This window comes from Globicephala melas, chromosome 1 (genome assembly GCF_963455315.2).
Source record: "Globicephala melas chromosome 1, mGloMel1.2, whole genome shotgun sequence".
NCBI classification, from domain to species: Eukaryota; Metazoa; Chordata; class Mammalia; order Artiodactyla; family Delphinidae; genus Globicephala; species Globicephala melas.
This window is the reverse complement of record NC_083314.1, coordinates 181,118,461-181,146,172: the sequence shown is the minus strand read 5'-3', so window position 1 is coordinate 181,146,172 and position 27,712 is coordinate 181,118,461. Positions and strand designations below refer to the sequence as shown.

General features: G+C 51.2%; 1 protein-coding gene across 1 annotated transcript; it reads right to left on the bottom strand.

Annotated features, from left to right (window-relative positions):
* Window positions 1-215: 215 nt before the first annotated feature.
* Window positions 216-19,179, bottom strand: SLC2A7 (solute carrier family 2 member 7; the record flags this gene model as incomplete). The annotated part of the gene is given in 16 exon segments (XM_030865200.1): window positions 216-437; window positions 1,047-1,120; window positions 1,123-1,170; window positions 2,965-2,993; window positions 2,995-3,029; window positions 6,664-6,744; window positions 9,028-9,077; window positions 9,080-9,137; window positions 9,778-9,875; window positions 9,878-9,964; window positions 10,444-10,566; window positions 12,095-12,247; window positions 13,051-13,141; window positions 13,144-13,180; window positions 15,513-15,673; window positions 19,090-19,179. Coding segments are annotated over 16 exon segments (1,437 nt in total), but the record flags the coding sequence as incomplete, so codon positions are not given.
* Between the last annotated feature and the right edge of the window lie 8,533 nt (window positions 19,180-27,712).

Genomic DNA, 27,712 nt, shown 5'->3' with positions numbered 1-27,712 from the left:
GCCCGTCCTCCTAGGTCATTCCTCCCAGGGTTAGCGTTGGAAGCTAACTGCTTCTTAACTAAATCAGGGACCCAACTGGAAGACCAAAGTCTTCCATTTGCCACTGGGGGCACGGAAATCTCACAGCAGTCACCCTCCCTCGAGGCCTGGGGCAGGGAGACCCTTCCTCAGAGAAGGAAGCCTTAAATGTGCCACCTGGGGGATGTGTGGAACCACTAAAAGGAAGTCTCCCTGGCAGGCAGAGACGGTATGTGAGGCCCAGCATCTGTGATTTCTTCTTTCTTCTCCAGAAACTCCACTCTGTTTCTCTGGGCAAAAATCCGCTTTATCTCCACAACTGTTCGGCCCTTGGTCTCAGGAATGATCATGTAGATGTAAACAGCAGTGAGGAGGCAGATTCCGGCAAAGATAATGAAGCTGTAGGCACCACTGACCTCCTAGGCCAAGAGACAAGAAAACAGGAGGGGACGGAGGAAGAAAGGAATGCCGGGGACAGCTCTGGGTGAGGGCTTTGTGAGTCACACAGGAGTTTCTCAGTGGCCAGTTCTGCTTTACGCCCAGAGGAGTGGAAGAGCTAGACAACTGGGTCCTGCCCTCACATCAGAAAGGACTCGGCCTTTTAACAACAGGGACAGAATGTCCTCTAGACTTGACTGCACACCTTCAGAAACAGAGGGAGGAGGTGGACGTGGGGGAATCGTTCCCTCACCCTGGCTCTAGCTTGCTTTGCACTTGGCCGACCAGAGCCCCTGCATAATGAACGCGTCACCGCCTGAGTGTGGGACCTGCCTTCAGTGGTGGGAAACTGGCGTACTTACAGTTTGGCTGAAGTGGCGCCCTGTGTGTTTTATGGACCTTGGAGAGTCGCCCCCCCTTGTCGAATTCGCAGATGTTCTTAGCAGACGAGGCACCCCTGCCTATTTCCCGGAGCCCCTTCTGCCTGGGGCGGGGCGGGGGAGGCAAGGTGGAGCAGGAATTGGGGGCAAGGGGCCGCACACACACACCCCCCCGCGCCATGCTCCCCACCGCATGTCCCCCCCACTCACCTGGATGGACGGGAACACGAAGCCCACGATGACGCTGGTGAGCCCGATCATGGCCCCGTCCACTGCGAAGGCGGCCGCGAGGGCTGCAGGAAGATCTCGGTCCTCACCACGGAGGGCACGGGAGCTGGGGGCAGAGAGCGCAGGACCAGGGGAGCGGAGAGGGGCGCGGAGGGCCCTTTAGGGGCACAGTCTGTTCCGGATGGCCGAGGGAGGAAGTTCACATCTCTCCTCCTGGGTGCGCCCATAGCTGAGCTTCGAGCTGAGCCTCTGAGGGCCTCAAGGTCACACCAAGGCCGCTCTTCCCCGTGGTGGTGTCATTTTGAAATTCGCAGACAAGGGGAGGGGGAGCAGAGCTGAATGAGCGCTTGAGCGTGGGACGTGCTGCCCCCTGTGGTAGATCTGGGGAATGGCAGGCACCTTGCCTTGGGGCAGTTTCTCAACCTTTTTTCATTCAGGAGTCTTGTCTAAAATGTCTAAGGCCATTTTTCCCCCTTAATCACCATCCCTCATGAAATTATAATACAACAGATATACTTTATATCCGTTTATATACAGTAGGTCTATCTATGACTTTATATATTCTTTATATATTAACATATTATCTATATTCTTTATTACAAAAATAAGATTCTCTCTCCCCCCAGTTAATTTCCAACCCTTGAAGATGGAGAGGAATTCAGAGCCCCGGAATGAGCTGCCCTTGGGAAGTCAAATGGGAAACTCCTACAACTGGCGAGGAGGGGGCCCCTTCCTCAGGGCTTTGTGCCCTAAAGGGGTAGCAGTGAGGGAAGTTATCGACGCTGCCCTCCCTGGCCTCCTGCCTCCTGCCCCCTGGGGCCGGGCAGCCAAGCAGCCCTTTAGGAGGTAGCTCACATGTCAAATCAGTCCACCATCTGATCCCACATCTGCCGGCACAGCTGATTACTCCTGGTCTTCCAGGAGGAGCCCGAGGCCCAGAGAAGCACAGTGGCTTGCTTTGGGAAACGCACAGGCAGTAAGGGGTGGCATGGCCCAGAACCCAGGTCTCCTGACACAAACACCAGCACTGCTCCCACCAGGCCCTCCTGCCTCCATATTGGAGGTGTGCCGGGAAGGCTTCCTGTTGAAAATCCCACTTAAATATCCTTCAACACGACCGTGTCGGTCTGATTCACAGCTGCATCCCCAGTGCCTGGCACAGCAGGTGTTCCATCAGCGTGTGTTCAGTGGATCAATACCTTTATTTTGGCTTATGGACAGCTCTTTCAAAACCAAGATTCTGCAGGGAATATTCTAGTCTTAGGAGTCAGAGGGGTCTTTCTGCAAGCAGTGGGAACTGCGTTAGATTCTCAGGAGGACACACAGAGGGGGAAGCCTGGAGTCTGGAGGCTGCCCCCAAGGAAGGTGGAAGTGAAGGCCCAAGGCTGCCAGCACATGGACACGGGGATAAAGCAACACAGGACTGTAGCTGTAGGCCAGGGGACCAAAGACAACTGAGCCCCGGGTGGGCTGTGGGCTTGGAGGCTAACGTGGGCATGTAGAGGGTTTGGATGCAAACTGAGGGGCCCCCAGTGGGGTCTGGCTGGCAAGAGCTCCCTCTTTGCAGAGGCTCATCCCGTTCTTGGACACTGGAACTGAAGCTGGGCAACTCTGGGAGCCACAGGAGATTGGGGGGCCCCAGCCTGGCCGTGGCACTGGTTGGAACTTAGTAAATGTTTGTTGAATGAATGAATGAATGAATGTGAGCTGGAATGGCCTTTCAAGAAAAAGGTAAACTGAACTGAGAATTCCAGTGTGGGTGGGGCTTGTGTAGGAACAGGGGAAAAGGTGGAGAGAACATCATGAGAAATACCAGTCAAGGGCATCCATTCATTCAACAAATACCGGGCACCTCCTATGTGCTGGGCCCTGGAAGGAGGTGGGGCATGCAGGTGCTCACTGGGCCCGATGGAATGTCCTGGGATGTCGGATGATGCCAAGGTAAGACAGCTCAGGGACCGTGCTCTGTGGGGAGAGGCAGGGCTGTCTGTGCCTGAGAGGCCCAGGCCTGGGACCTCTAAGAGCCTGAGGCCAAGAGCCCCACATGCGGACAAGCCCACATGCGGGCCTCACCTTCCTGCCACAGGAAGGAACCACACCTGGATTTCTGAGCACCTGCGTGGGCCTCCAGGGCTCTGAGGGCAAGAGAGGGAAGATGAGACCAGGAGTGAACCTAGCATTCTAGTCAACGGGGGCCTCCAGGAGCCGTACCTGATTGAGAGAAACGTTAACAGGAGGAATGCCGACCACTTATTTATTTTCTGCCCTTCACAGATGCTAACCCACTGAATCTTCTTGACACCCCTCTGAGGGAGGATCATACTGTTTCAATCCTACAAATGTGGAATCAGAGCACAGAGAGCCTGAACACAGACAAAGAGGACACTGGGTCCCTCAGGGGTCAAGCAATGGCCCAAGTCAAATGATCAGCAGCAGATGGAGCTGGGACCAGGATTCTGCACTCTCTGCTAGAATCCTTCTAGAAGGCATCAGACCAGGAGAGCTGGCAGACCCCTATCTCTGCTCCCCACTACCAGGGCAACAGATGACACATACTCAGGGTGAACAGACCTCAACCAAACTAAGTATGCAGGTAACGATTTCACTACAGTTATGAAAAACGCTGCGAAGGTGGGGTTCGTGCAGGGCTGGCGGTGGAGGTGAACCAAGGACGACTCCTTCAATGAAGTTGTCTCCAAGGGGCAAGGTGAGAGATGAGCTGGGGGAGGGGCAGCCTCCTAGAATGGATGACTTGGGGATGAAGAGCCAGCCCGGCCGCTGAGCAGAGGCGTGACAAGCTCTGATTCACGCAGGCAGGCAGGGTGGGGTCCATTTCAATATTTGAAGCAAGAGAGGAGTTGGCTGCAGCTGGAAGGGATATCCTGGGTCTGGTGCCACCTGGGCAGCTGCCGGTTACGTTTTCAGGCAGAGCCAACAGGACTTGCCAATGGGTTGGAAGGAGAGAGTGAGAGAAAAAAAGTTGCCGGGGATGCCACCAAGGTCTCCAAAAGGCAACTGGCAACTATCTTTATAGATAATGTCCAGTTTTATTTACTTCTTTTCACCTAAGTCTTTAAATGTTCTAAGAACTTAGATTATTTTCAAATGAGAAAATAAGGTCTTTAAAAAGGAAACTTTGATTAAACCAAAACAGGACTGTAACTAGCTTTTTTAAAAAAATCACTTCCTTTTTTTTTGGTAAAGATTTATTTATTATTTATCTATTTATTTATTTTTGACTCCGTCCGGTCTTAGTTGTAGCACACGGGATATTCGTTGTGGTGCACGAGCTTCCCTCTATCTGTGGCACGCGGGTTCCAGAGCGTGTGGGCTCTGTAGTCTGCGGCACGCTGGCTCTAGTCGAGGTGTGCGGGCTTAGTAGCCCCACAGCATGTGGGATCTTAGTTCTCTGACCAGGGATCGAACCTGCATCCCCTGAATTGTAAGGCAGATTCTTTACCACTGGACCACCAGGGAAGTCCCTGTAACTAGCATTTTCCTCGATAGCTGCATCATCACCCTTCACCTCGCCTGTTCCTCCACAGGCTCCCCTGCCCTGCTGTTCCCTGAACACAGCCAGCTTTGTCCCCCTGAAGGTCCTTGTGCTCACCCAGGAATTAAAAAGGAAGTCATGATGGAGAGGACAGCTTGGCAAAAAAGGCGAAGAATGAAGACATTGTCTCTGAATTACAAGAATAATCTCTTCGCACATTCTCATCCTCACATACGATTGCATTTTCAACTACAGACGGTCCCCTGACTTAAGAAGGTCCAAAATTTTCAACTTTACCATGGTGGGAAAGTGATACACAGTCACTAGAAACTATACTTCAGGGACTTTCCTGGTGGCGCAGTCGTTAAGAATCTGCCTGTTAACGTAGGGGATGCAGGTTTGATCCCTGATTCAAGAAGATCCCACATGCCACGAATGGCCACAACTACTGAGCCTGCGCGCCTAGAGCCCGTACCTGAGTGTAGCAACGAACACCCAACGCAGCCAAAAACAAATAAATTTATAAAAAAAAGTAAGAAACTGTACTTTGAATTTTGATCTTTTCCCCGGGCTATCAATAGGCAGTACGATCCTCTCTTGTGATGCCAGGCAGCTCCCCGTCAGCCACATGATCATGAAGGTCAGTGACAATCACGCTGTTTTTCACTTTCTGTACAGTATTCAATAACTTACATGAGACATTCAACACTTCATTATAAAATAGGCTTTGTGTTAAATGATTTTGCCCAACTGTAGACGAATGCACGTTTTCTAACCACATTAAAGGTAGGCTGGGCTAAGTGATGATGTTTAGTAGGTTAGGTGTATTAAATGCTTTTTTTTTTTTTTTTTTTTTTGCGGTACGCAGGCCTCTCACTGTTGTGGCCTCTCCCGTTGCGGAGCACAGGCTCCGGACGCGCAGGCTCAGCGGCCATGGCTCACGGGCCCAGCCGCTCCGCGGCATGTGGGATCCTCCCGGACGGGGGCACAAACCCATGTCCCCTGCACCGGCAGGCGGACTCTCAACCACTGCGCCACCAGGGAAGCCCCTGCATATAGTTTTAATTGTAAAGGCACAGTTACTGCAAAAGCAACAACAGGGCAGAAACAGCTGAGGATATACAAAATGCTGTCTGCTTTCAGAATATTTCATACTATGGCCATCCTATGTATTTTCAACATTTTTGTATAACACGTATAACAAAAATATGCTAAGAAAATGACAAATTAGAGTGACGTATTTCTTGTTGGGCGGCCTTTTGTGTTTTAATCTCGCTCTGACACTGTTCCCAGTTACTCCATAGCCTCTCATTGCTTCTTTTCCTACTTCTTTCTGATCTGGGCTCCAAGATATTTTTAATGGTAGAGACCGACATGCTTGTTGACACGTGTTAGGATTTCAAGATGAGAGCTCTACCCCATTTTGTACTCGCGGCACACATCAATCAGACCAAGCTCACCTGCCAGCACCTCACCTTCCTTCATGTCCCCCATCCTAACCTTCCGGTTGGCCTGTGAGTGGTGTTCCTACTGCAGTTAAGTATCTTTCTCTTCGTCTTCCCGCATACGAATGCGTTTGGTCCCTGGTCATCACTTATCCTCACGCTAGTGTAGAGTCTGCCGTCCACGCCGACCTCCGTCCTCAGTTTCTTCTGCTTGTTGAATGGAACGACGTCCGATCTTCCGTCTCTTTATTCTACTCTAGATCATTATTGGTGGACATCTTCTAGTGCAGTGCGCTTAAACATTTGCATATTGAAATATATGTTTTATGGAACTTCTTGTTTCTCCTTTACTTCATGGTTAGGACAGTCGATTTAATTATTTATTTGCATGTACATGGGTAGGTAATTGAAGTCACCCACGAACTCTACTTCAGGACGGGGCGTTACATTGCACACGAAGGGGGCGTGGAGTTTGACACGCAGAGTTTGAGATCACTGGCCCTAGCGGTGTGGGTTCTGTTACAGGGACCTCCCACCCCCCCTGTTCATCCTCCCCTGCGTGCTCCGGCCCCCGTCCCACCCCTCTGCGTGCCCCGCCCTCCGCCCCACCCCTCTGCGTGCCCCCGCCCCGTCCCTTCCGGGCAGAAGAGCGAGGTCCGACCTGGAAGCTCAGCGCCGAGACGCGGATGCCGTAGCCGACCAGCAGGAGACGCCGCCTACCCAGCCGCTCGACAGCGCCTGCCTGGAGGGGAAGGACGGGCGATGAGGAGCCTCGACGGCACCAGGCGGGGGGCGCCCGGAATTCTTGGGCCTGGGCCACCACTATCTCCTCAGCCCCTCCTTAAGTGCCCGCTCGCCCCTGCTGCCTGCTCCGTGGAACTTAGGCCCTTATCCCGACGGGAACTTGACGTTCGTGCCGCAGACTCTGCACCACTACTCCTCCCTGTCTCAGGCATCTACAGACCCCGGGTCTAGGCTCCTTGACCACCTCTCCCCCGCCAGCCCCCCGCACTGTAATAACTATGTTTTCTAGTTTCTGCGTCTGATGCTTTGACATCTGGGGGCCTTCCTGACGCTGGAGGGACTGCCCCCCACACACCGTTAGCCGGTTTCTAGAGATAGCAGACCGCTCAGCTGTGCGTGCGCCTTTCACATGGAACCCGCCCGGAGCCGCCCCCACCCCACCCCACCCCACCCCCTGCTCCATCAGGCTCTCACCTGCCCCCGCCGCCCCCAGCCAGCGTCCCTCTGCCTTATCGCCCAGGGCAGGTACCAGACAACCAGGAACAGCCCGGCATTGGTGCCCGGGAACCGCCTGAAATCTTTCAAACTAGGCAGTCCTAAACCTGCTTACCCTGCCTTGCCTGTTCCTTCCCACGGAAACCATAAGAAAGGCTCTTGCCCACGTACTGCTGTCCGCCCCCCCCCGCCAGATGCTTCTCCATGTGGCCTTGTGTGCACCTCTCTCCCTTGGGAACCGTGAGCAACGCTGTCTTTTCAGTGGCAATCATCTCACACCCCCGAGATAATAATAATGCCTACATTTTCACATAACCCCCTCCCATTACCTGCTGCTTCAATTCACGTCGAGGCCGCCCAGAATCTGGCCTCACTTCATGAGGGTCCCTCTCACCCCCAGGTACTTTCTTTTCCACTGCCAGGACACACACCTCCTGATCAGCCGGTACCTTCTCGAATATTCCAAGCTTGGACAATGCTTCGTCCGACCAGCATGCCTGCCTTCCTTCTTGTTCTAATGCCCTTTTCATTCTACTCCATCCTCACCTGTAGCACCCACAGCAGTGCTACCAGCAAGGCATCACTGTCACCCCACGCCAGGCCCTGTACGGTCACTTTACACGTCCCCTCCGTCCTTCCAACAACCCTACAGACGGAGATTATCACTGCCATTCAGTGAGGGCCCAACAGGAGCAAAACGGCAATCCCAGGATTGTATAAACAAGGTAGAGATAAGCCCAACGTCTCCTTCTGTGCTTAGTACCCAGACACCGCTCCTCAGGGAGAGAGAGGGAGGCGCCCCTGTCTTTCTGGCTTGGCTTTCTCCAGGTAGGATGATGGGGAAGAGGGTCCTAGTTATGACGATGTACCCTAGAGGAGGAGGGCTCTGAGGACAGAGGGTGGACCCTGCCCTAGAGGAAGGCGAGGGGCTACGGGAATCCGCTGGAGGAAGGGGTGCACAGACTCCCGGGAGGGTGGAGAATTGGGCCTGGGGGCCTCCCAGCTCCTCCCATTTCCGGCTCTTTTCCTTCACTCGGCCCTCCCCACCATGCTGAATCCTCTGAAGTTTGATTGGGGCTTAAACTGGCTCTGGGGAAAATACAGATAAGTAATAAATAATTTTTTAAAACACTTTTAAACTCCAAGGTAACTCAAGAAACAGGAACTAAAATAATAGTGAGATAACTCGGAAAAGTTCTAGAGAAAGGACCATCATGGTCACTTGACCTTGTAAATGTCTATTCACATTTTTTTTTTTTTTTGGTACACGGGCCTCTCACTGTTGTGGCCTCTCCCATTGCGGAGCACAGGCTCCGGACGCGCAGGCTCAGCGGCCATGGCTCACAGGCCCAGCCGCTCCGCGTGGGATCTTCCCGGACCGGGGCACAAACCCGTGTCCCCTGCATCGGCAGGCGGACTCTCAACCACTGCGCCACCAGGGAAGCCCCTGTCTATTCACTTTTTTAACACAGGCATAAGTGGTTCAGATTTTAAATATAAAACTCTGAAATAATAGTTTTATGCCAACAGTAACAACACGTGCATCAGTATACTGGGTATTTCAATCACCGTAACCATTGTACAAAGGAAGAAACTTGAATTTTAAGGTGTTTAAGTGGCCTGGTTAAGGTCACACAGTGGTAAGTGTGGGCACGTCCGAAAGTCTGTGTCACTCCAGTCACCCCAGGAGCAGTGCCACCAGCAGTGGACCCTGGGGGGCTCTTCTCTGTCTGCGGGGCACCGACTCAGAGATGCCCAATGGGAGGGACGCTTGTGGGTGGCTCACCAAGATGAAGCTCATCCCTGTGTTCACCACGCTGGCACCCACTGTTATGGGGAATGAACCCCTCCATGCCAGCCGAGGGAGGCGTAGATCACGTCCGCGTAGTAGCTGACCTAAAACAAAAGCACAAGGGCTGTGAGGAGAGACCTGAAGGCCCAAGCCGCTGACAACTTTCCTGACTCAGTCAGGACACACAGTCCTGAAAGCCTAGGGGACCCCTTGGACAGGAAGGAGGCAGTAGGTGGGAGAAAAGAGCCGTGACCTGAAGACTTGAGACCTGGGATGGAGGCTGGCTCTGCCGGAGCCCGGGTTATAGCTCTTCCCCTCTCGGGGCCTTGAGTTCTGCATCTGTAAAATGGGACCCCGAGAATTTTCCCTCTGTCGCTTTGTTAGTCTATGATCTCAGGCCCCACAGAATGACCCCTCGCCTCTCATTCCAGGCCTAGGCAGCCCCAGGCTCAAGCTTCTCTCCTGGCCCAGCCCCAAGGATGTGGGCAATGCAGCACTTCCGAAAGCCACCACGTGCCCTGGCTCCTGCCTGAGCTGTGTACCACTCGACGTCTCCCGCTGAGCAGCCGTGAGTCCCCGAGGGCCTGATGCCATCACTTCCTGACACTTTCCTTAAGCACCGTATGGGTTACGCATCCAGTCTCCGACGTTTCTGGAAGCAGCCTCCCAGCCCTGTTTTTGCAGATCTTCACCCTTCGCCTACACCATCAATAGATACAATTATAGCAAAAGAACTGCGCATACCGTGTTGACCCTGCAGAGCTGCTGGCCGGCCATGGGCAAGACGATGGAGACCAGCTGCCAGTGGACAGGCGGACACGTGAAGAGGCTGAGCACAGCCAGTGGCCCTCGGCCCTCTCGGCCTGGTCCTCCACGCGCGTTTCTTCCACCTCGTCCTCCACATCTGCCCAGCCTCTCAGCTTCTGCAGAGCTGCGGGGAGCAGAGCGGTCCCCTCCTGTCGCTGACAGCAGCTGACCCAAGGCTTAGGGAAACACAGGGGCACAGCTCCCCAGGAGCTCGGCCCAGCCCTGGCCACAGGCTCCCCGTTTTCCCAGGGCAGGATGCTCATTGGACCCCAGCTAGGTCCCCAACACCGTGACCGTGTCCCCAGTCACAACCACACCTCCACCTGGGCAAGCTTGCAGAAGTCAAGGCCCACCAGCCATGATGCCGGCTCTCACCATGTTCTCCGCTGGACCACACCTCAGATTTGACCTGGACTCCCCAGTGCCAAGGGCACCTCTGTCCCGTCCCACTGGTGCCTGCGTTGTGGAGTGCATTTCCCCACCCTGCCCCCTGCCCGTTCTCTGCTTCGGGCACTAGGGAGGGATGTTTGGCGGGCACGGGGAGGCGGCTGGGAAGTGAACGTGGTGGGAGGGTCTTGACAGAGCAGCCTGTGTCTCCAGTACCTTGTCGAACTTCTTCATCTCTTTTCTGAATCAGGGTGGACCTGGGGCTCTCGGGGAAGAATGGCAGAGAGGGGAGCCAAAACAGTGCGGGGACCCCCGTGAGTGCCAAGAGCACCGGCCAGCCTGGAAGGACCCAACACGGAGAACAAGAACACCCAACACTGGGGAACCCCTGCCCTTCAGCTGACCTTCCGCATGTCCCAACTCTGTCCTGACTCTCCTCTTACAAACTCACTCACCCACATTGTTCCACCCCTCCGTGAGAGCCAAGGACAGCAGGGACCTAGTCCTTGCCAAGATGTGGCTGCCCAGAACCCACCCACAGCAGGGTTCCACATTTTAAAATGGAGAAAATAATTACAATTTTCAAAAGATCTGCTGTTAACTCATTCTGCAGGAAGAGTATTGCTTTTCTTAGAACAGCATATGATTTAAAAGTGTGAGCCTTGGAAAAGGTGAACCCATGTCTTGCTTCCTAACTTTATGGCTGGAAATGGCATAATCTCTGCCTTGCTGGAGGCTGGGGTCGAGGAGCGTGCTGGAACCAGCACCGTGGCTGTGTGAGCTCCTTCTGGAAGGTCTGGGTTAAGGAGGCAGCACTGAGACTCATCTAAGCCTTACTAGCTATGATGGGAACTGGAAGAGGCATTTTACTTCTCTAGGCCTCAGTTTTCTCATCAGTAAAATAAAGATGATGATGATGATGATGGTGATAAAGTGCCCCCTGAAGAGTGGTGAGGGGTGACAGGCATCGCACACTAGGCATCACTACAAGGCAGCTGTTGGCAGCAACGGGCCCAGCCTGGCTTCCCCTTCAGCTGCACTGGGGTAGTTTGGGAATCGTTAAAACTAATGACCTTTCACTGAGCACGACTGGGTCCTGAGTCTCTTCAAGGTACTCTGGGGAATACAAAGTCATAAGTCCACCCATTAAGGAATTCCTGTGGAATTTAGGTAACTTGAAAATGTTTACGAGGAAAAAAAAATAAAGAAAGAAACCCCACTGTGTTCTTGTGGGCCTTTAATGCTGGCCTGCATTCCAGCCACACTCTCGAGGCCATTCTCTCGCCCACTCCCCCAGAGGGCCATTTCCCCCTTTCTCCTCTGTCCTAAAGCTTCCCTCCTGCTTCCCCAACCCTCCCTCTCAGGCAATGGCCTGGCCACCTTCCACTTGGAGAGTAGAGGCAACCATCCACCCACGTGACAGTGACCGTGGCGGTGTGCCTGCCCCTCCTGCATCATTGCCCTCGCTGCAGGACCACTCGCACAGCGTCCCAGCTGAAAAAACAAAGCGAAACAAAAAACCCTTCTCTCCAGCCTGCTTCCCCTTCCAGCTACCCCCCAACTTCTCTCCTTCCTTTACAGCAAAACTCCCAAGAGTCGTGTGTGCCCCTTGTCTCCGATCTCCTCCCAGCCCCACGCACAATTTGTCCCCATCGCTCACCCAAAATGCTCTCGTCAAGGCCACCCGTCTCCAAACAAGCCACACGTTGCCCAACCCAAAGGGCACCTCTTGGCCTCACCTCACTTGATCCGCCAGACACACGGGCACAGCCGAGCCCCATGTGTCCAGACCCCGCCCCCTCGGCCCCCCCATAGCTCCCATGCTCCCTCTCACCACCACCCCCGGACCTTGGTGAGCCCCAGGTACCTGTAGGGTTGCCCAGGATGGCTTGCAGGCCGAAGATCTGTGCCAGGAAGATTCCCACGATGACAAACACCTCCGTCATTGTTCCCAGAGCACCCCTCAGGTTCTTGGGAGCTAACTCTCCCAGCTACACGGGAAGGGCACTGTAGGAGGTGCCTGGATCTAGCAAAACAAAAACCAGGGGAGGAGAAAAGAAACAGTCCCAGTCTCCTGGGGCCCCGGAAACCTGAGATTTAATTAATCTCATAGTCCCTGAGTTTCTCTGTGGCATCAGCACCACTGACAGGCAGCCTGTACGCCCCCCACCTCCCCTCCACGGCGATGGAAATTGGCCACGTGGACTTAGTTCGCACTAAGAAGGAAACCTTTCCAGAATCCTCAGACTCCCAGGGGACACGGCAGGATGTCCTCTCCTTCCTAGCTGCGGAGCTGGGGCCACCTGTTACAGGCGAGACTGTGTTCCTGGGATGTGGGACTGAAAGATAGGTCTTTTGCTTGGGATTATTTTCTGATTTTTCTGAAGCACAGGTTACTTGTATCACTTTTGTTTTTTTAATAGAAGAAACCACCCTAGTTAAGAAACCTCGGTCCCCTGCTGACAGTCCCCAAATTCTGTGCTCTTTTGCTTGAAGCTTCTCACCCTCCGCGTGAACTAGACACCTTCCTTGGAAGATACCTTGTAAAGCCTTATCAGTTTGTACTTCAAGGTAAAAGTGTGTTTTTAAAGATCTTCCCCTGATAGAGTTTGTTAAATAAGGGGAAGGGGAGAGAGAACATGAGGTTTTCGAGAGTCTGGGGATGGAGACAAGAGGATGCCCCCAAAGGGAAAAGAGCCATTCAGAACCAGGAAGACCCTGCTGCCCCTGCTTCCCGCCTTGGCCAGTGTGTCTGACTCAGACCCTTCTCCCCACAGCTGACCCTGAGCATGGGCTTGGGGCTTCAGCCATCACTGTAGGTACCTGCACAGAATCCCAGTGCCACTCGAGAAAAGATGATCAGCTCGGAAGGTTTGGTCACTTTGCTGACTCCCTTCGGGATGGCGGGATGGCAGGGATGGCGAAGTCTTTGTTGATCAGCAGTGTTCCCTTTCTGCAAGGACAGCAGAGCCCAGAGGGCATGGGGGCTGAGGCAGCAGAAGCTCTCCTGACACCAACTCCTATTCTCCAGGGCAGCCGTTACAGGAGTGCCGGAACGTGCCTGAGAAAGGCTGATGGCTGGGAAGCGCGGAAAGCAAGGACCAGTGGGCAGAGGCCCCAGGAAGGGAGGTTTGGGGTCAGCAGGGGTGGCGGGAGGAGCGCGAGCATGCTAACCATTGGAGCTGACTGAAGACAGTGAGGAAGGAGGAAGGAATGGGCCTGCCTCTGCAAGGAGGGAGCTTCCTGTCACTGGTGGTATTCAAGCAGAGAGTAGGCCGGATGAAGACTGTCAAGAATGGTGAACAGGGGAACCCCACAACAGGTGGGAGACAGAGCTGGATTAGATGATCGCTAAGATTCCTCCCAAGGCTGAAAAACCATGAGTCTACGAAGTGGGGGGAGGGAGTGTCTGAAGAATAGAACACGCTGGATGCCCCTGCCTGTCTCCCAGGATCCATAGCTACATTCCAGACTGTGTTCTGTGCCCCATGCTGACTGGCATCGTGGCTCCCTTGCCCCCCTCATCCCCACATGTGGCTTGGATTTTGCCAAAGGAGAAAACAGCAGTGGATCAGGAAGGAAGATGGTGGCCCAGCTATAGGGTGGCTGCTGGCTGCACCACCCTTGGTGATCTCTCCACACGCTGCCCACGTTCGAGGACCATCAGGGCCCTGAGTGACACAGGTGCATCATCTCTGAGGCCAGGAGTGGAGGAGGGGGATCTCTAAACAGAAACCCAGACACCCCTCCTGGGGGGACAGTCATAAGAGTTCTACGAAAGTCCCCTTCTAGGCAACACTGAGGACTCATCAGATACACAGACTGGTTTTCTCAGGCCACTTTTCTCTTCCTGGGGTGGCCATACCTCTGAGAGAACTGCCATCCAAGCCCAAACTCAGAGCAGAGGATCAGCCAGCCCAGAGGCTGCAGGTCAGGAGAGAACAAACAGCCCACACGAACCCCTTCCTGGTGACCAGGAAGCCTTAGCTTAGCTCAGGGCTGGTCCTGACCCCACTAGGGCAAGGCCAGCTCCACCGCACCAGCTGGTCTCAGGGTCCTCATCTGCAAAATGAAGGCAATGATGAAACCATCTCTGAGGTCCCAAGTTCTGTAACTCTGGGTTCAGACAAGGAGGTGGGGGCCAAGCTGCTAGAACAGTTCAGGCACTCTTGGTGTAGCTGAGAACAGCACAGTGTGAATTACAAAAAAGCCTGGATTATGGCATAATTGCAATATAGTGAATATTTCCTTCATTCAAGTATACAACGAATGGCAAATTAATTGTTAACCAAGTATCTATGAGAAGAGGTCCTATGAGTCCTGCTTTATACAGAATTAATTTTCAATTGCCAATATTTTCTTTGTTTTTTTGTTTGTTTTTGTTTGTTTGTTTGGCTGGGCCTTGCCATTTGTGGGATCTTAGTTCCCTGACGAGGGATTGAACCCCGGCTCTCGGCAATGAGAGCTCGGGGTCCTAACCACTGGACCACCAGGGAGTTCCCCAGTATTTTCCTTTATGCATGAATACTGAACTGGTATGGTTCTTTAAGAGCTAGTTTTCTTTAGAGGACTCCCCACTCCTCCCTACAAACTGCCGGCCATGGCACATCAAGTCCAAGTGTAACTGCGAATTCCCAAGAGTGAGATCTGGCCATACGGGATTCCGTGCGGCCTCGCCCTGAGGACTTGGCTCACTCCCTTCCTTCCCGGGAACCTTGATCTGGGCATCCCTCCTTATCTGCAGAACCACGTCTTGGCAGCAACTGGGCTTACGTGTAAAGATTAGTGAGTCTGTATAAACCAAGCAAAGTACAAGAACTATTCTTCATTCTCAAACAAGACACAAGTCAGGGGCACATGGACTGACTCGGTCTGAACCCCAAAGCTCAGAACAACACGGATGAGGCTGCACGGGGAGAGGCTGCAGCTGTTACAACTTGGAGCCATGGGTCACCTGACCTCGAATCAAACCCAGTCAACAAGCATTTATTGAACACCTGCTAGAAGTGCTGAGTATGGTCAAGACTTTGCTCTCAAAGGCTGATCCATCTCCACGGGGTGGACAACAGAGGGGTTGCTGTTCCCATGCAGCTGACAAGGGGAAGAAATCCCAAGGAATTCAAGGACTTGCTTTAGGGTCAGGATGTCTATGGCAAAGTGGGGGCTGGACTTCAGGCCTCCTGCTTTTCAAGGTCGCACAACTCCCCACCACGTGCACAAGTGCCAAGAGACAACATGCTTTACTAATGTGAATTTTGAGGGACAACAGCACCCTTCTTCTTTACCTGCCTCATTTGTCAACCAGCAGGCCAATAAGCAGGGACCCCACCAAGACGCCCAGAGGAAACATGGACATGGTGCAGGACCACAGCAGCAGCATGACTTTCTTGTCCATGAAGGCTCCGTGTCGCTCAAAGTAGGTTTCATTATAAAAGGACTTCAAGACCTGGAAGACATTGCCCCATCCATAGACAATCAGGTAACTCGTGAGAGACCAAGAAGTAATGTTCTCAGTTGCCCCTGGTCATTGTCCTGAAGGATGTGTCTATCAATAGGCTCAGGACACAATTGATTCTCTGTTGTTACCTGGAGATTAAAAAAAAAAAGCCTACAGTATGATGGGGTGAGATGAGGAACCAGGCTGCTCAAAATGTTAAAAATTCACTGTTGGGAATTCCCTGATGGTCCAGCAGTTAGGACTCCAAGTTTCTACGCCAGGGGGTGCAGGTTTGATCCCTGGTTGGGGAACTAAGAACCCACATGCTGAGCGACATGGCAACAACAAAAAAATTCACTTTGCAGAAACTTGCTGTGCAAGAGGCAACATAAGAAATATTGTTACTTCAAGACAGTATAGTACTGGCACAAAAACAGAATCATAGATCAATGGAACAAGATAGAAGCCCAGAGATAAACCCACGCACCTATGGTCAACTAATCTATGACAAAGGAGGCAAGGATATACAATGGAGAAAAGACAGTCTCTTCAATAAGTGGTGCTGGGAAAACTGGACAGCCACATGTAAAAGAATGAAATTAGAACACTCCCTAACATCATACACAAAAATAAACTCAAAATGGATTAAAGACCTAAATGTAAGGTCAGACACTATACAACTTTTAGAGGAAAACATAGGCAGAACACCCCATGACATAAATCACAGCAAGATTCTTTTTGACCCACCTCCTAGAGGAATGGAAATAAAAACAAAAATAAACAAGTGGGAGCTAATGAAACTTAAAAGCTTTTGCACAACAAAGGAAACCATGAACAAGACGAAAAGACAACCCTCAGAGTGGGAGAAAATATTTGCAAACAAAGCAACTGACAAAGGATTAATCTCCAAAATATACAAGCCCCTCTTGCAGCTCAATATCAAAAAAACAAACAACCCAATCCAAAAATGGGCAGAAGACCTAAATAGACATTTCACCAAAGAAAATATACAGATTGCCAGGAAACCCATGAAAGGATGCTCAACATCACTAATCATGAGAGAAATGCAAATCAAAACTACAATGAGGTATCACCTCACACCGGTCATAATGGCCAGCATCAAAAAGTCTACAAACAATAAATGCTGGAGAGGGTGTGGAGAAAAGGGAACCCTCTTACACTGTTGGTGGGAATGTAAATTGATACAGCCACTATGGAGAACAGTATGGAGGTTCCTTAAAAAAACTAAAAACAGAACAACCATATGACCCAGCAATCCCACTACTGGGCATATATCCTGAGAAAACCATAATTCAGAAAGAGTCAGGTACCACAATGTTCATTGCAGCTCTATTTACAATAGCCAGGACATGGAATCAACCTAAATGTCCATCGACAGATGAATGGATACAGAAGATATGGCACATATATACACTGGAATATTACTCAGCTATAAAAACAAAACAAAACAATATTGAGTTATTTGTAGTGAGGTGGATGGACCTAGAGTCTGTCATACAGAGTGAAGTAAGTCAGAAAGAGAAAAACAAATACCGTATGCTAACACATATATATGGAATCTAAAAAAAAAAAAAGTTCTGAAGAACCTTGGGGCAGGACAGGAATAAAGACGCAGATGTAGAGAATGGACTTGAGGACACGGGGAGGGGGAAGGGTAAGCTGGGACAAAGTGAGAGAGTGGCACTGACATATATACACTACCAAGTGTAAAACAGATAGCTAGTGGGAAGCAGCCGCATAGCACAGGGAGATCAGCTCGGTGCTTTGTGTCCACCTAGAGGGGTGGGATAGGGAGGGTGGGAGGGAGACGCAAGAGGGAGGAGATATGGGGATATACGTATATGTATAGCTGATTCACTTTGTTATACAGCAGAAACTAACACACCATTGTAAAGCAATTTTACTCCAATAAAGATGCTAAAAAAACAAAAAAGAAATATTGTTGCTAATTGTATGACTTTGGGCAAGTTCTACCTCTGTAAGTCTTAGTTTCCTCCTTAGTTATAGAAATAATATATATCCAATAGAGAATTTAAGAGCTTCACTGTGATATAGTGATGGTACATTGCTTGACTGAGAAAAAAATGTTCCTTCAATGGTGATAATGATAAGTATATTAATATAAGCCATGAGCAACTACTGCAGTACCTCCTATAAAGCAGAATTAAGTGTAGCTATAAAGTAATGAGTGATTTTTTTTTTTTTTTTTTTTTGCGGTACTCGGGCCTCTCACTGTTGTGGCCACTCCTGTTGCTGAGCACAGGCTCCGGACGCGCAGGCTCAGCGGCCATGGCTTACGGGCCCAGCCGCTCCGCGGCATGTGGGATCTTCCCAGACCGGGGCACGAACCCGTGTCCCCTGCATCGGCAGGCGGACTCTCAACCACTGCGCCACCAGGGAAGCCCAATGACAGTGATTTTTAAAAGTAGAGCAGGACTCATACACCCAAATGCATGGGAACAGACACTGGGTCCTGTCCTTGCCCTTTCAGGGACCTTCTTCCTGTAACTATTCCCTGTCTGTCCTGCATCACTGGTTCCTTTATTTTTTTGGCCACGCGGCATGGCTTGTGGGATTGAAGCTTGTGGACCCAGGTTCAGTCCCTGACCTGGGCCCTTCACAGTGAAAGCACCAAGTCCTAACCACTGGACCACCAGAGAATTCCCAATACACCTTTCTTTATTGCATCCTTCTCGTCACAATACAAACATGACTCTTGCCCTATAAAACCCTAACACAACCCCCCTTCTCCCTCCACTAAGCTTCATTTTTTGTTCCCCTGTACAGCAAAACTCCTTAAAAAGCTGTCTCTCCTCCACTCTGCCCATTCTCCCCGAACCCACTCCAGTCAAGCTTTTGTCTCAACTCAGCTGCTCTTGTCAAGGTCACGCATGCCCTCCATGAGGTCAAAGCCAGTGGTCAACTCTCACGCTTCATCTTTACTCGTCATCAGGGCCTGTCCCTCCCTCCTGACTCACATGCTTTACTAGGCCTTTGGGAGACTCTTTTTCCTTTGCTTCCCCTCACCCCAATCCTAACCCCTAAGGGTTTAGTCCTTGACTCCATCCTCTTTGTCATCTGCAAGTGGTCTTCCCAGGGGAAAGGCAGTGAGACTAAGGCCCAAAGCTACTGGGCAGGGAATCCAAGCCCATCTCCTCCCACCCTCTTCCCAATGTGCCTGGAAAGGATGACATTGTGGGGCGGGGCGGGGGGGGTGTGTGTGTGTGGGGGGGAGGGGAATAGCCCACAGCTCTAGTCATTCCCTGGTCTGCAGAGGCCGCCTCCCAGGACTACTAGAGGAAGGCAGCTGCTTCCGGAAGAAAGCTGGTGGCTTCCGGAAGAAAGATGGCGGCCTCCACAGGGCAAAATGGCCACCTTCTCCTGCCCACCTCTTGCCCACCCACCTTGTGCGGTGTGTTAACCACAGCGATGTTGCAGCCGTATTGGAAGGCCTGGCCAAAGGCTGTGCTCGGCGTGGCCAGCACCAGCGTGGATTAGAGGCACTGCGGGAGAGGAGGTTTACGGTCAGGGACTGGGAGGTTAGTCCTCGGACTTCCGGAAGTGGGGCCGAGGCTGGGCTGGAAGTGGGGGTGGAGGACCCCAGGCTATGTCCAGGGGAGTGGGGGAGGTGCCGGAGGTTGGGGGGAGTGGATGGCATCATTTCCTGTTCCTTGAACGAATCCCCCTCCTTAAAGATACAGCTATGCGTCTCCTCTGGGCCTGGCCCTGGATGAAGTAGGGGAAGCTTCAGGAAAAAGGTCCAGCATACTGTGCCCTTGAGGAGCTTATATTCTAGTGAGGGGAGGCCAAGGAAACAAAACAAAAACACAGACAAGTACAAGACCTCCAAATAACGATAACGCTATGAGGACAATAAAACAGGTAATGGGGTAGAAGCCAATGGGGGACAGAGAAGCGGGCTCTCTGAACAGGTGCCTTTAAGCTGAAACCTGAAAGGATGAGGTGGGCCTGTGAGCTGCTGCGGGAGGAGTTTTCAGACAGAGGAAGCAGCAAACAGAGGCATGGCTTGCTTTTCACTCCTGGACAGGCCCTGGGGAAAACCAAGGCAATCACGTTTCCATGGCTGCCGCAGCACCCAAGGTAGTTCCCGGGAACTGACCCCCGGGGCCAAAGTCTGAGGAGGGGCCAGCAGAACTGGGGCAGGGTCTGTGGCTGCCTGAGTCGGTGCCACCCAGGGCTCCAAGAAGCCAGCTGGTGCAGAGCCGTGGCCCCAGACCATCCCCCCCTCTCTGCTTGCCTGTTACCTGTACCTCTGACCCCCACCCCCACTATCTGCCTGACTGCCGACAGCCCTCAGCCCTGTGCAGCCAGCAAACCGGCCAGGCAGACAAAAGCAGGATTTGGGCAACTTCAGAGGCTGAGGGAACGGGACGGGGACAGGGGTCTCCCACACTTCCCTAGAGCTGGACTCAACCCCTCCTCTCTTGTGTCTGAACTGGGATGTTTGGGGAAGCTGCTTCCCCCCCACTGCTCTCCCAGGGCTGGTGGCTCCCCAGGAAAGGCAGGGGCAGTGTTGTCCTCTCCTTGCTAGAAGCATTTCAGGGGTCTTCCTCTCCCTCCACAGTCCCCTCACCTGGTGGCAAAGGAACAGTGGCAGTGACAGTTTCCTAGACTTGGCACTTACCCCTTCCCTGGGGTGGGGTGGGTGGAGGAGTCCCTGCCCCTTTTTTTCTCCGTCCTTGTTCAGCTGAGAAAGAGGTGTGCTCTGCCTCCCAAGTGACACCTGGGTCCTGCTCTGTGTTGACAGCCTGGGGCCTGTGAGACTTTATTACCCTTTTGGTCTCTGGACCCTGCTGACTTTCCCCAGGAGAATATTTTTCTTGGACGTGTTGATAAGATAAAGATTCACACTCAGCGTGAATTTTGTCTTTGTCTCCATCAAGTCTCAAACCAGAAACTCTCTGGTTGCACCAAGGAGAAGAAAAACACCACCTGCCCTGGGTCCCTAGAAATGAGGTGTCTTGGAAACCAAGTCGGGCCTGATTGCCAGGATCATTTATGCATCTCCTGTGTTATCTCTCCATCTGTGCTTCCTCTTACGAATTTGGACTAATTGTCCATTTGGGGGAAAGAGCAAACTAAATGCTTTTAAAGAGCTACAACTTAGTTATTTCTACTTACACTTATTAGTATTAAATAAGTCAATAAAATATTGAACAAAAAAAGTGCTTATTTCAGAATTATCACTATTAGAAAGAGAAATATCATATGATATCACTTATATGTGGAATCCAAAAAGAAGTGATACAGATGAACTTATTTACAAAACAGAAACAGACTCAGAGACTTAGAGAATGAACTTATGGCTACCAGGGGGGAAGGGTGGGGGAAAGGGATAGTTAGGGAGTTTGGGATTGACATGTACACACTATTATATTTAAAATGGATAACTGCTGATCTATATTTCTATTTTTGTGCCAGTACCATACTGCCTTGATTACTGTAGCTTTGTAGTATAGTCTGAAGTCAGGGACAGATGAATGGATAAAGAAGATGTGGTATGTGTATATAATGGAATATTACTCAGCCATAAAAAATGAAATTGGTCATTTGTAGAGATGTGGATGGACCTAGAGTCTTTCATATACAGTGAAGTAAGTCAGAAAGAGAATAACAAATTTTGTATGTTAACACATATATGTGGAATCTAGAAAAATGGTACAGATGAAGTTATTTGCAGGGCAGGAATAGAAAGGCAGATGTAGAGAACGGACGTGTGGACATGGGGGAAGGGCAGGGTGGGATGAATTGGGAGATTAGGTTTGACATAAATCCACTACCATGTGGAGAACAGTTAGCTAGTGGGAACCTGCAGTATAGAGCACAGGGAGCTTAGCTCGGTGCTCTGTGATGGCCTAGTTGGATGGGACAAGGTGGGGGGAGGGAGGTCCAAGAGGGAGGGGATGTGTGTATGCATATGGCTGATTCACTTCGCTGTATGGCAGAAACAAACACAGCATTGTAAAGCAATTATACTCTAATAATAAATAAAAATAAAATAAAATGGATAACCAACAAGGACCTACTGTATAGCACAGGGAACTCTGCTCAATGATACGTGGCAGACTGGATGGGAGGGGAGTTTGGGGGGAAATGGATACATGTCCATGTATGGCTGAGTCCCTCTGCTATGCACCTGAAACTATCACAACATTGTTAATCGGCTATACTCCAATATAGAATAAAAAGTTAAAATAAAGTAAAAAAAAAAAAAAAGGAATGATCTATATTAGCAAAACAAAAACGTAGGGAATAACTGGATAAATTATGACAAATCAACTGGAATGCCAGGCTGCCATTTCAAGGGATAATTATGAAAATTACTTAGGGACGTGGAGATATGTTATGAGCGTCATGTTAGGTGACTAAAGCAAAGTACACTTGTGTGCCTGGGTAAAAACGTGTTGGCACGTGGACAGCAGCGTGACGGCACATGGACAGCACATGACGGCCACCGGGTTAAGAGAACATGCGGGCCTTATTTCTCCTAACGGTCTGCTCATGACAATTTAGGTATTCTCCCAAGGGCTACATGTTTTGTCTGCTGTGCCCCCCATCCCTTCTGAGGCCTTGCTAGCAGAGTGTTAACTCTTGGGAAAGGCCTGGGCCCGGGACACTTCCCTATCAAGACATGAAGAGCCCTCACGGCCTGTGCTGGGCTTTTCACTCTGGGAGGGACTATCTTTCCGTTTCAGGCTCAGTGTGCACTCCAGGGTTCTGCTTAAAGCACGTTCAGCAGTGGCCAAAGGCAGGCCCCCAGCTTCTGTATTTCAGCCCTCACGGGGTGGGGCGGGGAGAAGGTGGGGTCCTCCCACGCAGCACAAAGTGGGGCGTGTGCAGCCTCCAGGTCTGCGCATCCACTGGCTGGGGGGTGGCGGATGCTTGGCCGGGAGCTGGATTTGGCACGTGCTCTCTCTCCTCTTTTGCAGTAAGTAGACGCTGTACCCCTTGAGCATGGTGTGTGAGTGCTCTGTCCTCAGCAACCTTGAATCATGCACTCATCTCTCCCCTGGGGGGCACCTCCCTGCCTTTTCACCTTGGCTGCACAGCCTGGTCCCCAGTGAGCAGTGAAATCTTAACATTTCTATTTCTACCACGTCTGTCCAAGCCCATCTAGGCTTTTTCTATCACGTCCCTGAAAGTTCTTCCAGCCTCTTTCCATTGCCCCACGCCAAAGCCACGTCCATATTTTTAGGTATTTGTTACAGCTTCCCCTGCTTCTCAGCACCAAGATCTGTATGAGTTTCCTGTGGCGACTGTAACAAATTACCACACATTTAGTGGGTTAAAACCACACAAATGTATTACCTGACAGTTCTGGAGGTCATAAGTCTGACAGGGGTCTCAGTGGGCTTAAATCAAGGTGTCGCCTTTCTGGAGGCTGTAAGGAAAGGCCATTTCTCTGCCTTTTCCAGCTGCTAGAAGCCTTCCTCCATCTTCAAGGCCAACAATATCAGACTGAGTCTTTCTCATGCTGCTGTCTTTCTGGTTCTTCCTGCCCCCTGTGATTACGCTAGTCCCACTTGAATAATCCACTGCAGTCTCCCATCTCAGGGTTAGCAGACCACAGTTATCTCTCAGTTTGTTCCTAAGGACTCTCGAATGCTAGCCCACTCCATCTTTCCACTTTATCAGCCGAATTCTGTATCCTTTTGGCAGAAATCACAATACCTAGTCACAATGCTTACAGTCTAATAACATTGATTCAACACTGTATGCCTCCCCTCCTTTCTCTGAGTCAACCGCAGCAACAAAGTCAAGCTGATGGCAAAACCAAGCTCCTTCCTGCTGTTCCTTCCGCTTGAAACATTCCTCCCCCAGGTCTCAGGTCAAATGTCACCTCCTTGGGGAGGTCCTCACTAGCACCACCCTTTTGAAAGTAATCCACACCCCTCACCCGGCGCTCTCCACCGCTTTGCCCTGAGCACTATCTGAAATGACCTCCAGTATTTGCTTACTTGTATTTTTGGCCATTGGATCCATTACATCCACTGGCTGGCACATAGTAGGTGCTCAACAAATATTTGTTGAATGAGTGAATGTCCTTGATTCATGATGCTCCCTCCCCCACTACCCTCCAAACACCTTATCCTCCCTTGCTATGCAAATCTCACCCATTCTTAGAGGCTCAGCTCACCACATTTTCCTTGAAGACCACTCCAGGTCACGTCCATTCAGTCAACGTTTACTAAGTGCCAACAAGTGTCAAGCTCCCAATCAGCTATCGGAGCTGCTCAGATGGTTAAGACAAGGCTCAGAGCAGACTCAAAACTAGACACAACAGTCTTCTGTCGATTCTCATTGCCCCATAATTCCCATTTGCATGTGGTTTGCATCTTCCTGCCTAGACTGTAAATTCCTTGAAGACAGCAGATGCCACATAGGCAACTCTGCCGTGTCCCAGTGCTGAGCTGGATGTTGGGTGACTGGAGAGCCCTCAGCAGCACTTGATCAGCTGGTTAAGGAATAACAGGGGAGGGGAGGAAGAGGAACCATCCACGGGTAAGAGAACCAAATCACCAAGCACTTTTACGATGAAACCCATGCAAGTGAGGGTCAGAACGGCAGCCACCTGCCGCCTCATTCTTCCTCTGGGAACTGAGGAACCAGCCCTCGAGGAAGCTGATTGAAGATGGCAAGACTGTCACTTTCATTCCAAAGTGGGACTTCAGACTCTGCCCTCCAAGCTCTTCCATAACAAACATCGCCAGCGCTGCAGCCCTCCCATTCCTGAAGTCTGTCTGCTGCTGGTTAAGTGACATCAGGACAGAGGGCAATGTCGTGAGGTTTCCATGAAGAAAAATCTATTCGATTTAGAGGACTGAAATTTATTCTGTGGTCACATCCTCCCTATATAGTAAAATGTCCTTTCTTTTAAATCACCTACTTCTCATTATGATAGTAGTTGAGAGTTATCATTATTATTTTAGGTTTTTTTTTTTTTTTTTTGGCCACACCACACAGTGTGGGATCTTAGTTCCCTGACCAGGGATTGAACCCACGCCCTCAGTAGTGAAAGCACGGAGTCCTAACCACTGGACCACCAGGGAATTCCCTATTTTAGGTTTTTACTTACAAAATAAAAAGTAGGCAGCCCAGCGCTAGTTCACCCAGTTTTGGTCTGTGAAATCCAGAAGTGTGGAAACCACTGGTGAAAGCTACCTGCCTCATGGGGTTATGAACGTGTTGCCTTGCGGCTGGCAACTCCTCCAATTATGCTCTCCCTACATCATCTCAGCCTCTCGCTGCTCTGCTCTCGCTCTTAAAATCCTCCCGGCCAAGACTCATCGATTCAAAACAACACCCTGCTGCGTGCTCTCGGCACCGTGGATACACAGCAGCGAACAAACAGGGTCTGTAGCCCCTCACCGCCATCCCTCAGGGCTAACTGCCCTGACCTTGACTGACCTTGAACGGCATCCACGGACCTCCCATCTCCCCACATTTTCTAATGGAGTGGCTCTTTAAATTGCAAATCGGATCAGAATTGTCTGACTCAAGTCAGCCAGTGACTTCCCCTCCCGTTCAGAATAAAATCCCCAATCCTCCCGGTGGCCTGCTGAGTCTCTGCCAGCTACCTCCTTCCTTTCCCTTTCTGCTGCAGCCGTTCCACCGACCTCTCGTCACTCCCGAGCTGCGGCCAGCCCTCTCTCACTTCAGGACGTTTGCACCAGGCCGGTGCCTGAGCAGATTCTCTTGTGGCTGCCCCCTCCCTCCCTCAGGGAGGCCTTCCTCCCCCTCCCTGGAGAACAGCCGTTCTCCACCTGTCACCCTCACGCTACCCGATCTTTCTTGATCGCACCTCTCACTCAGCGACATGGTTTTCTTCACTGTTGCAGCCCCAGTGCCTGGAACACAGTAGATGCTTGATAAGTATGTGTGTTTCCCCCAAATCTACATGCTTGCTCTTCCGGCTTCAGAGCCATACGGTCAACTTCCTTCTAGATGTCTGCTGTGTGTTCCGTGAGCTCCCCCATCTCAACAGGTCCAAAACTGTTAGTCTTCTCCCAAAACCTGCCGCTCAGCTCCCCAAACCATTCGCCATTGGCCCCTGTTAGAAACCTGGCACGTATGCCAGATGCCTCACCTGCAGTGGCCGAGGGCCCCTAACTCCCACCCAGTCTCTCTGAATTCTCCCTCACTTCTCAGCCTCACCACTGCTGGCTTGGCAGGGCCCTTATTATTTCTCACCAATTGGTCTCCCTCCCCAAGTCCTGCCTGGTCTTGTTACTGCAGCCACACTCTCTGAAAGTCAACGGTCACGTACCACCAGGTTTATCTTTTTTTTTGGCTGCGTTGGGTCTTTGTTGCTGCACACGGGCTTTCTCTAGTTGCGGTGAGTGAGCAGGGGCTACTCCTCGTTATGGTGCGTGGGCTTCTCATTGCGGTGGCTTCTCTTGTTGCGGAGCACGGGCTCTAGGCAGGCGGGCTTCAGTAGTTGTGGCACGTGGGCTCAGTAGTTGTGGCGCACGGGCTTAGTTGCTCCACCATGTGGGATCTTCCCGGACCTGGGATCAAACCTGTGTCACCTGCATTGGCAGGCGGATTCTTAACCACTGCACCACCAGGGAAGTCCCGCCACCTTTATCTTGAGGACAAGGTTCAGGCTCAGTGTGGCTCACAGAGACCTACAGAATCTAGTTCGGGCTTTCTGGCTTCACAAAGCTACCTGGCGTTCCCCTCAAACCCTCTCATCTCTCTGTGCTGTTCCTCGCCTGGAATGACCATTCTTCTCTTTCCTACTGCATTTTCTCGTGGAGAAATCCTTTTTGTCTTTCCTAATTCCCCATCTTCCTTCTGTGCAACCACAGCACCAGGCCCATCTTTTTCTCCTCCTGTTGTATTTTACCAACGCATGTAAGTCCACATATCTATAAATATTTCTGTGTGTAGCCACCTGTGTCTCTATTCAGCTGAACAATATCTCCAACTCTAGTCTATTACCACATGGATCATTCTAGACTCTCTCTCTTGGCTTATCTGTAATTTCCCACTGCAAGAGTGAGATGGTTCCCAGCATCTGCCATCCGCTTACTTGTTTAATCCCAGTATTCATGCAGAGTGGGGTCTCTCACTGTATTTTACCTGTGTGTTTATTTGTCTACAAGATCAACATCCCAAGCGCTTAAAAATAACTAAGTGCTTAATACACGCCAGGCACTGATCTAAAAGCTACAAGCATAGAATTTAATTCTCATAACCAACCATGTGAGGCCTTTACTATTAGCTCAACCAAAAAGGAAACTGAGGTACAGAAAAACCAAATAAGTTGCCCAAGTCGCTCAATTACTAAGTGGCAGAACCGTGGTTGACCCCAGAGAATAGACCCGCAGAATCGTGAGCTCCAGAGCCTCCCCTGGGTTAGAGGTGCTGCAGGTAACATGAGCGGAATTAATAACGCCACAGTCCCTTAATTCTGACGTTCTGGCCTTACTGTTTCTCAGCACTGCGAGCTGCCATCTATGGTTGTTTTCTGTGCCCCCTCACACTGTAGGTCCCTGTGGCAGAAGGTAAGGAGGGTTCAACCACAGGATCGTCTAGGCCTTCACTATATTTGTAAGTCATGGAATTCACCACCTGGGGAGTCCCCATTCCACCCCCAAGAACGCTGCTCCCAACCCCACCTCTGTCCCACCGGCCCCTGGCCTCTGCCTCCCTAACTCCCGGGAGAAGATTTCACATCCTGTCAGAAGCCTTTCAGCAGGCGGTCCCTCCACTTCCCTTCCTACGCCTCAGTTTTCTCCACCTTTTTGTACACACCCTCTTCACACACACCCCGCCCCCCTACGAAAGCCTCTAGCTCTGCTGTGTGTGTGTAGGGGGCACTGCCTCTTTCTCCCGACACCCTTTCCTGTCCACCTTCAGGGCCCCTCGGTGTTCGCTATGCACCTGAACACATGCAGAGGCTTCCCCAACCTTAAATCTTAAAAATCTCAACTTTGCGACCACCTCATCGCTCACTCCTCCCCTTCTTTCAGCAAATATTGTCTGAGCGGCCTCCTCCAT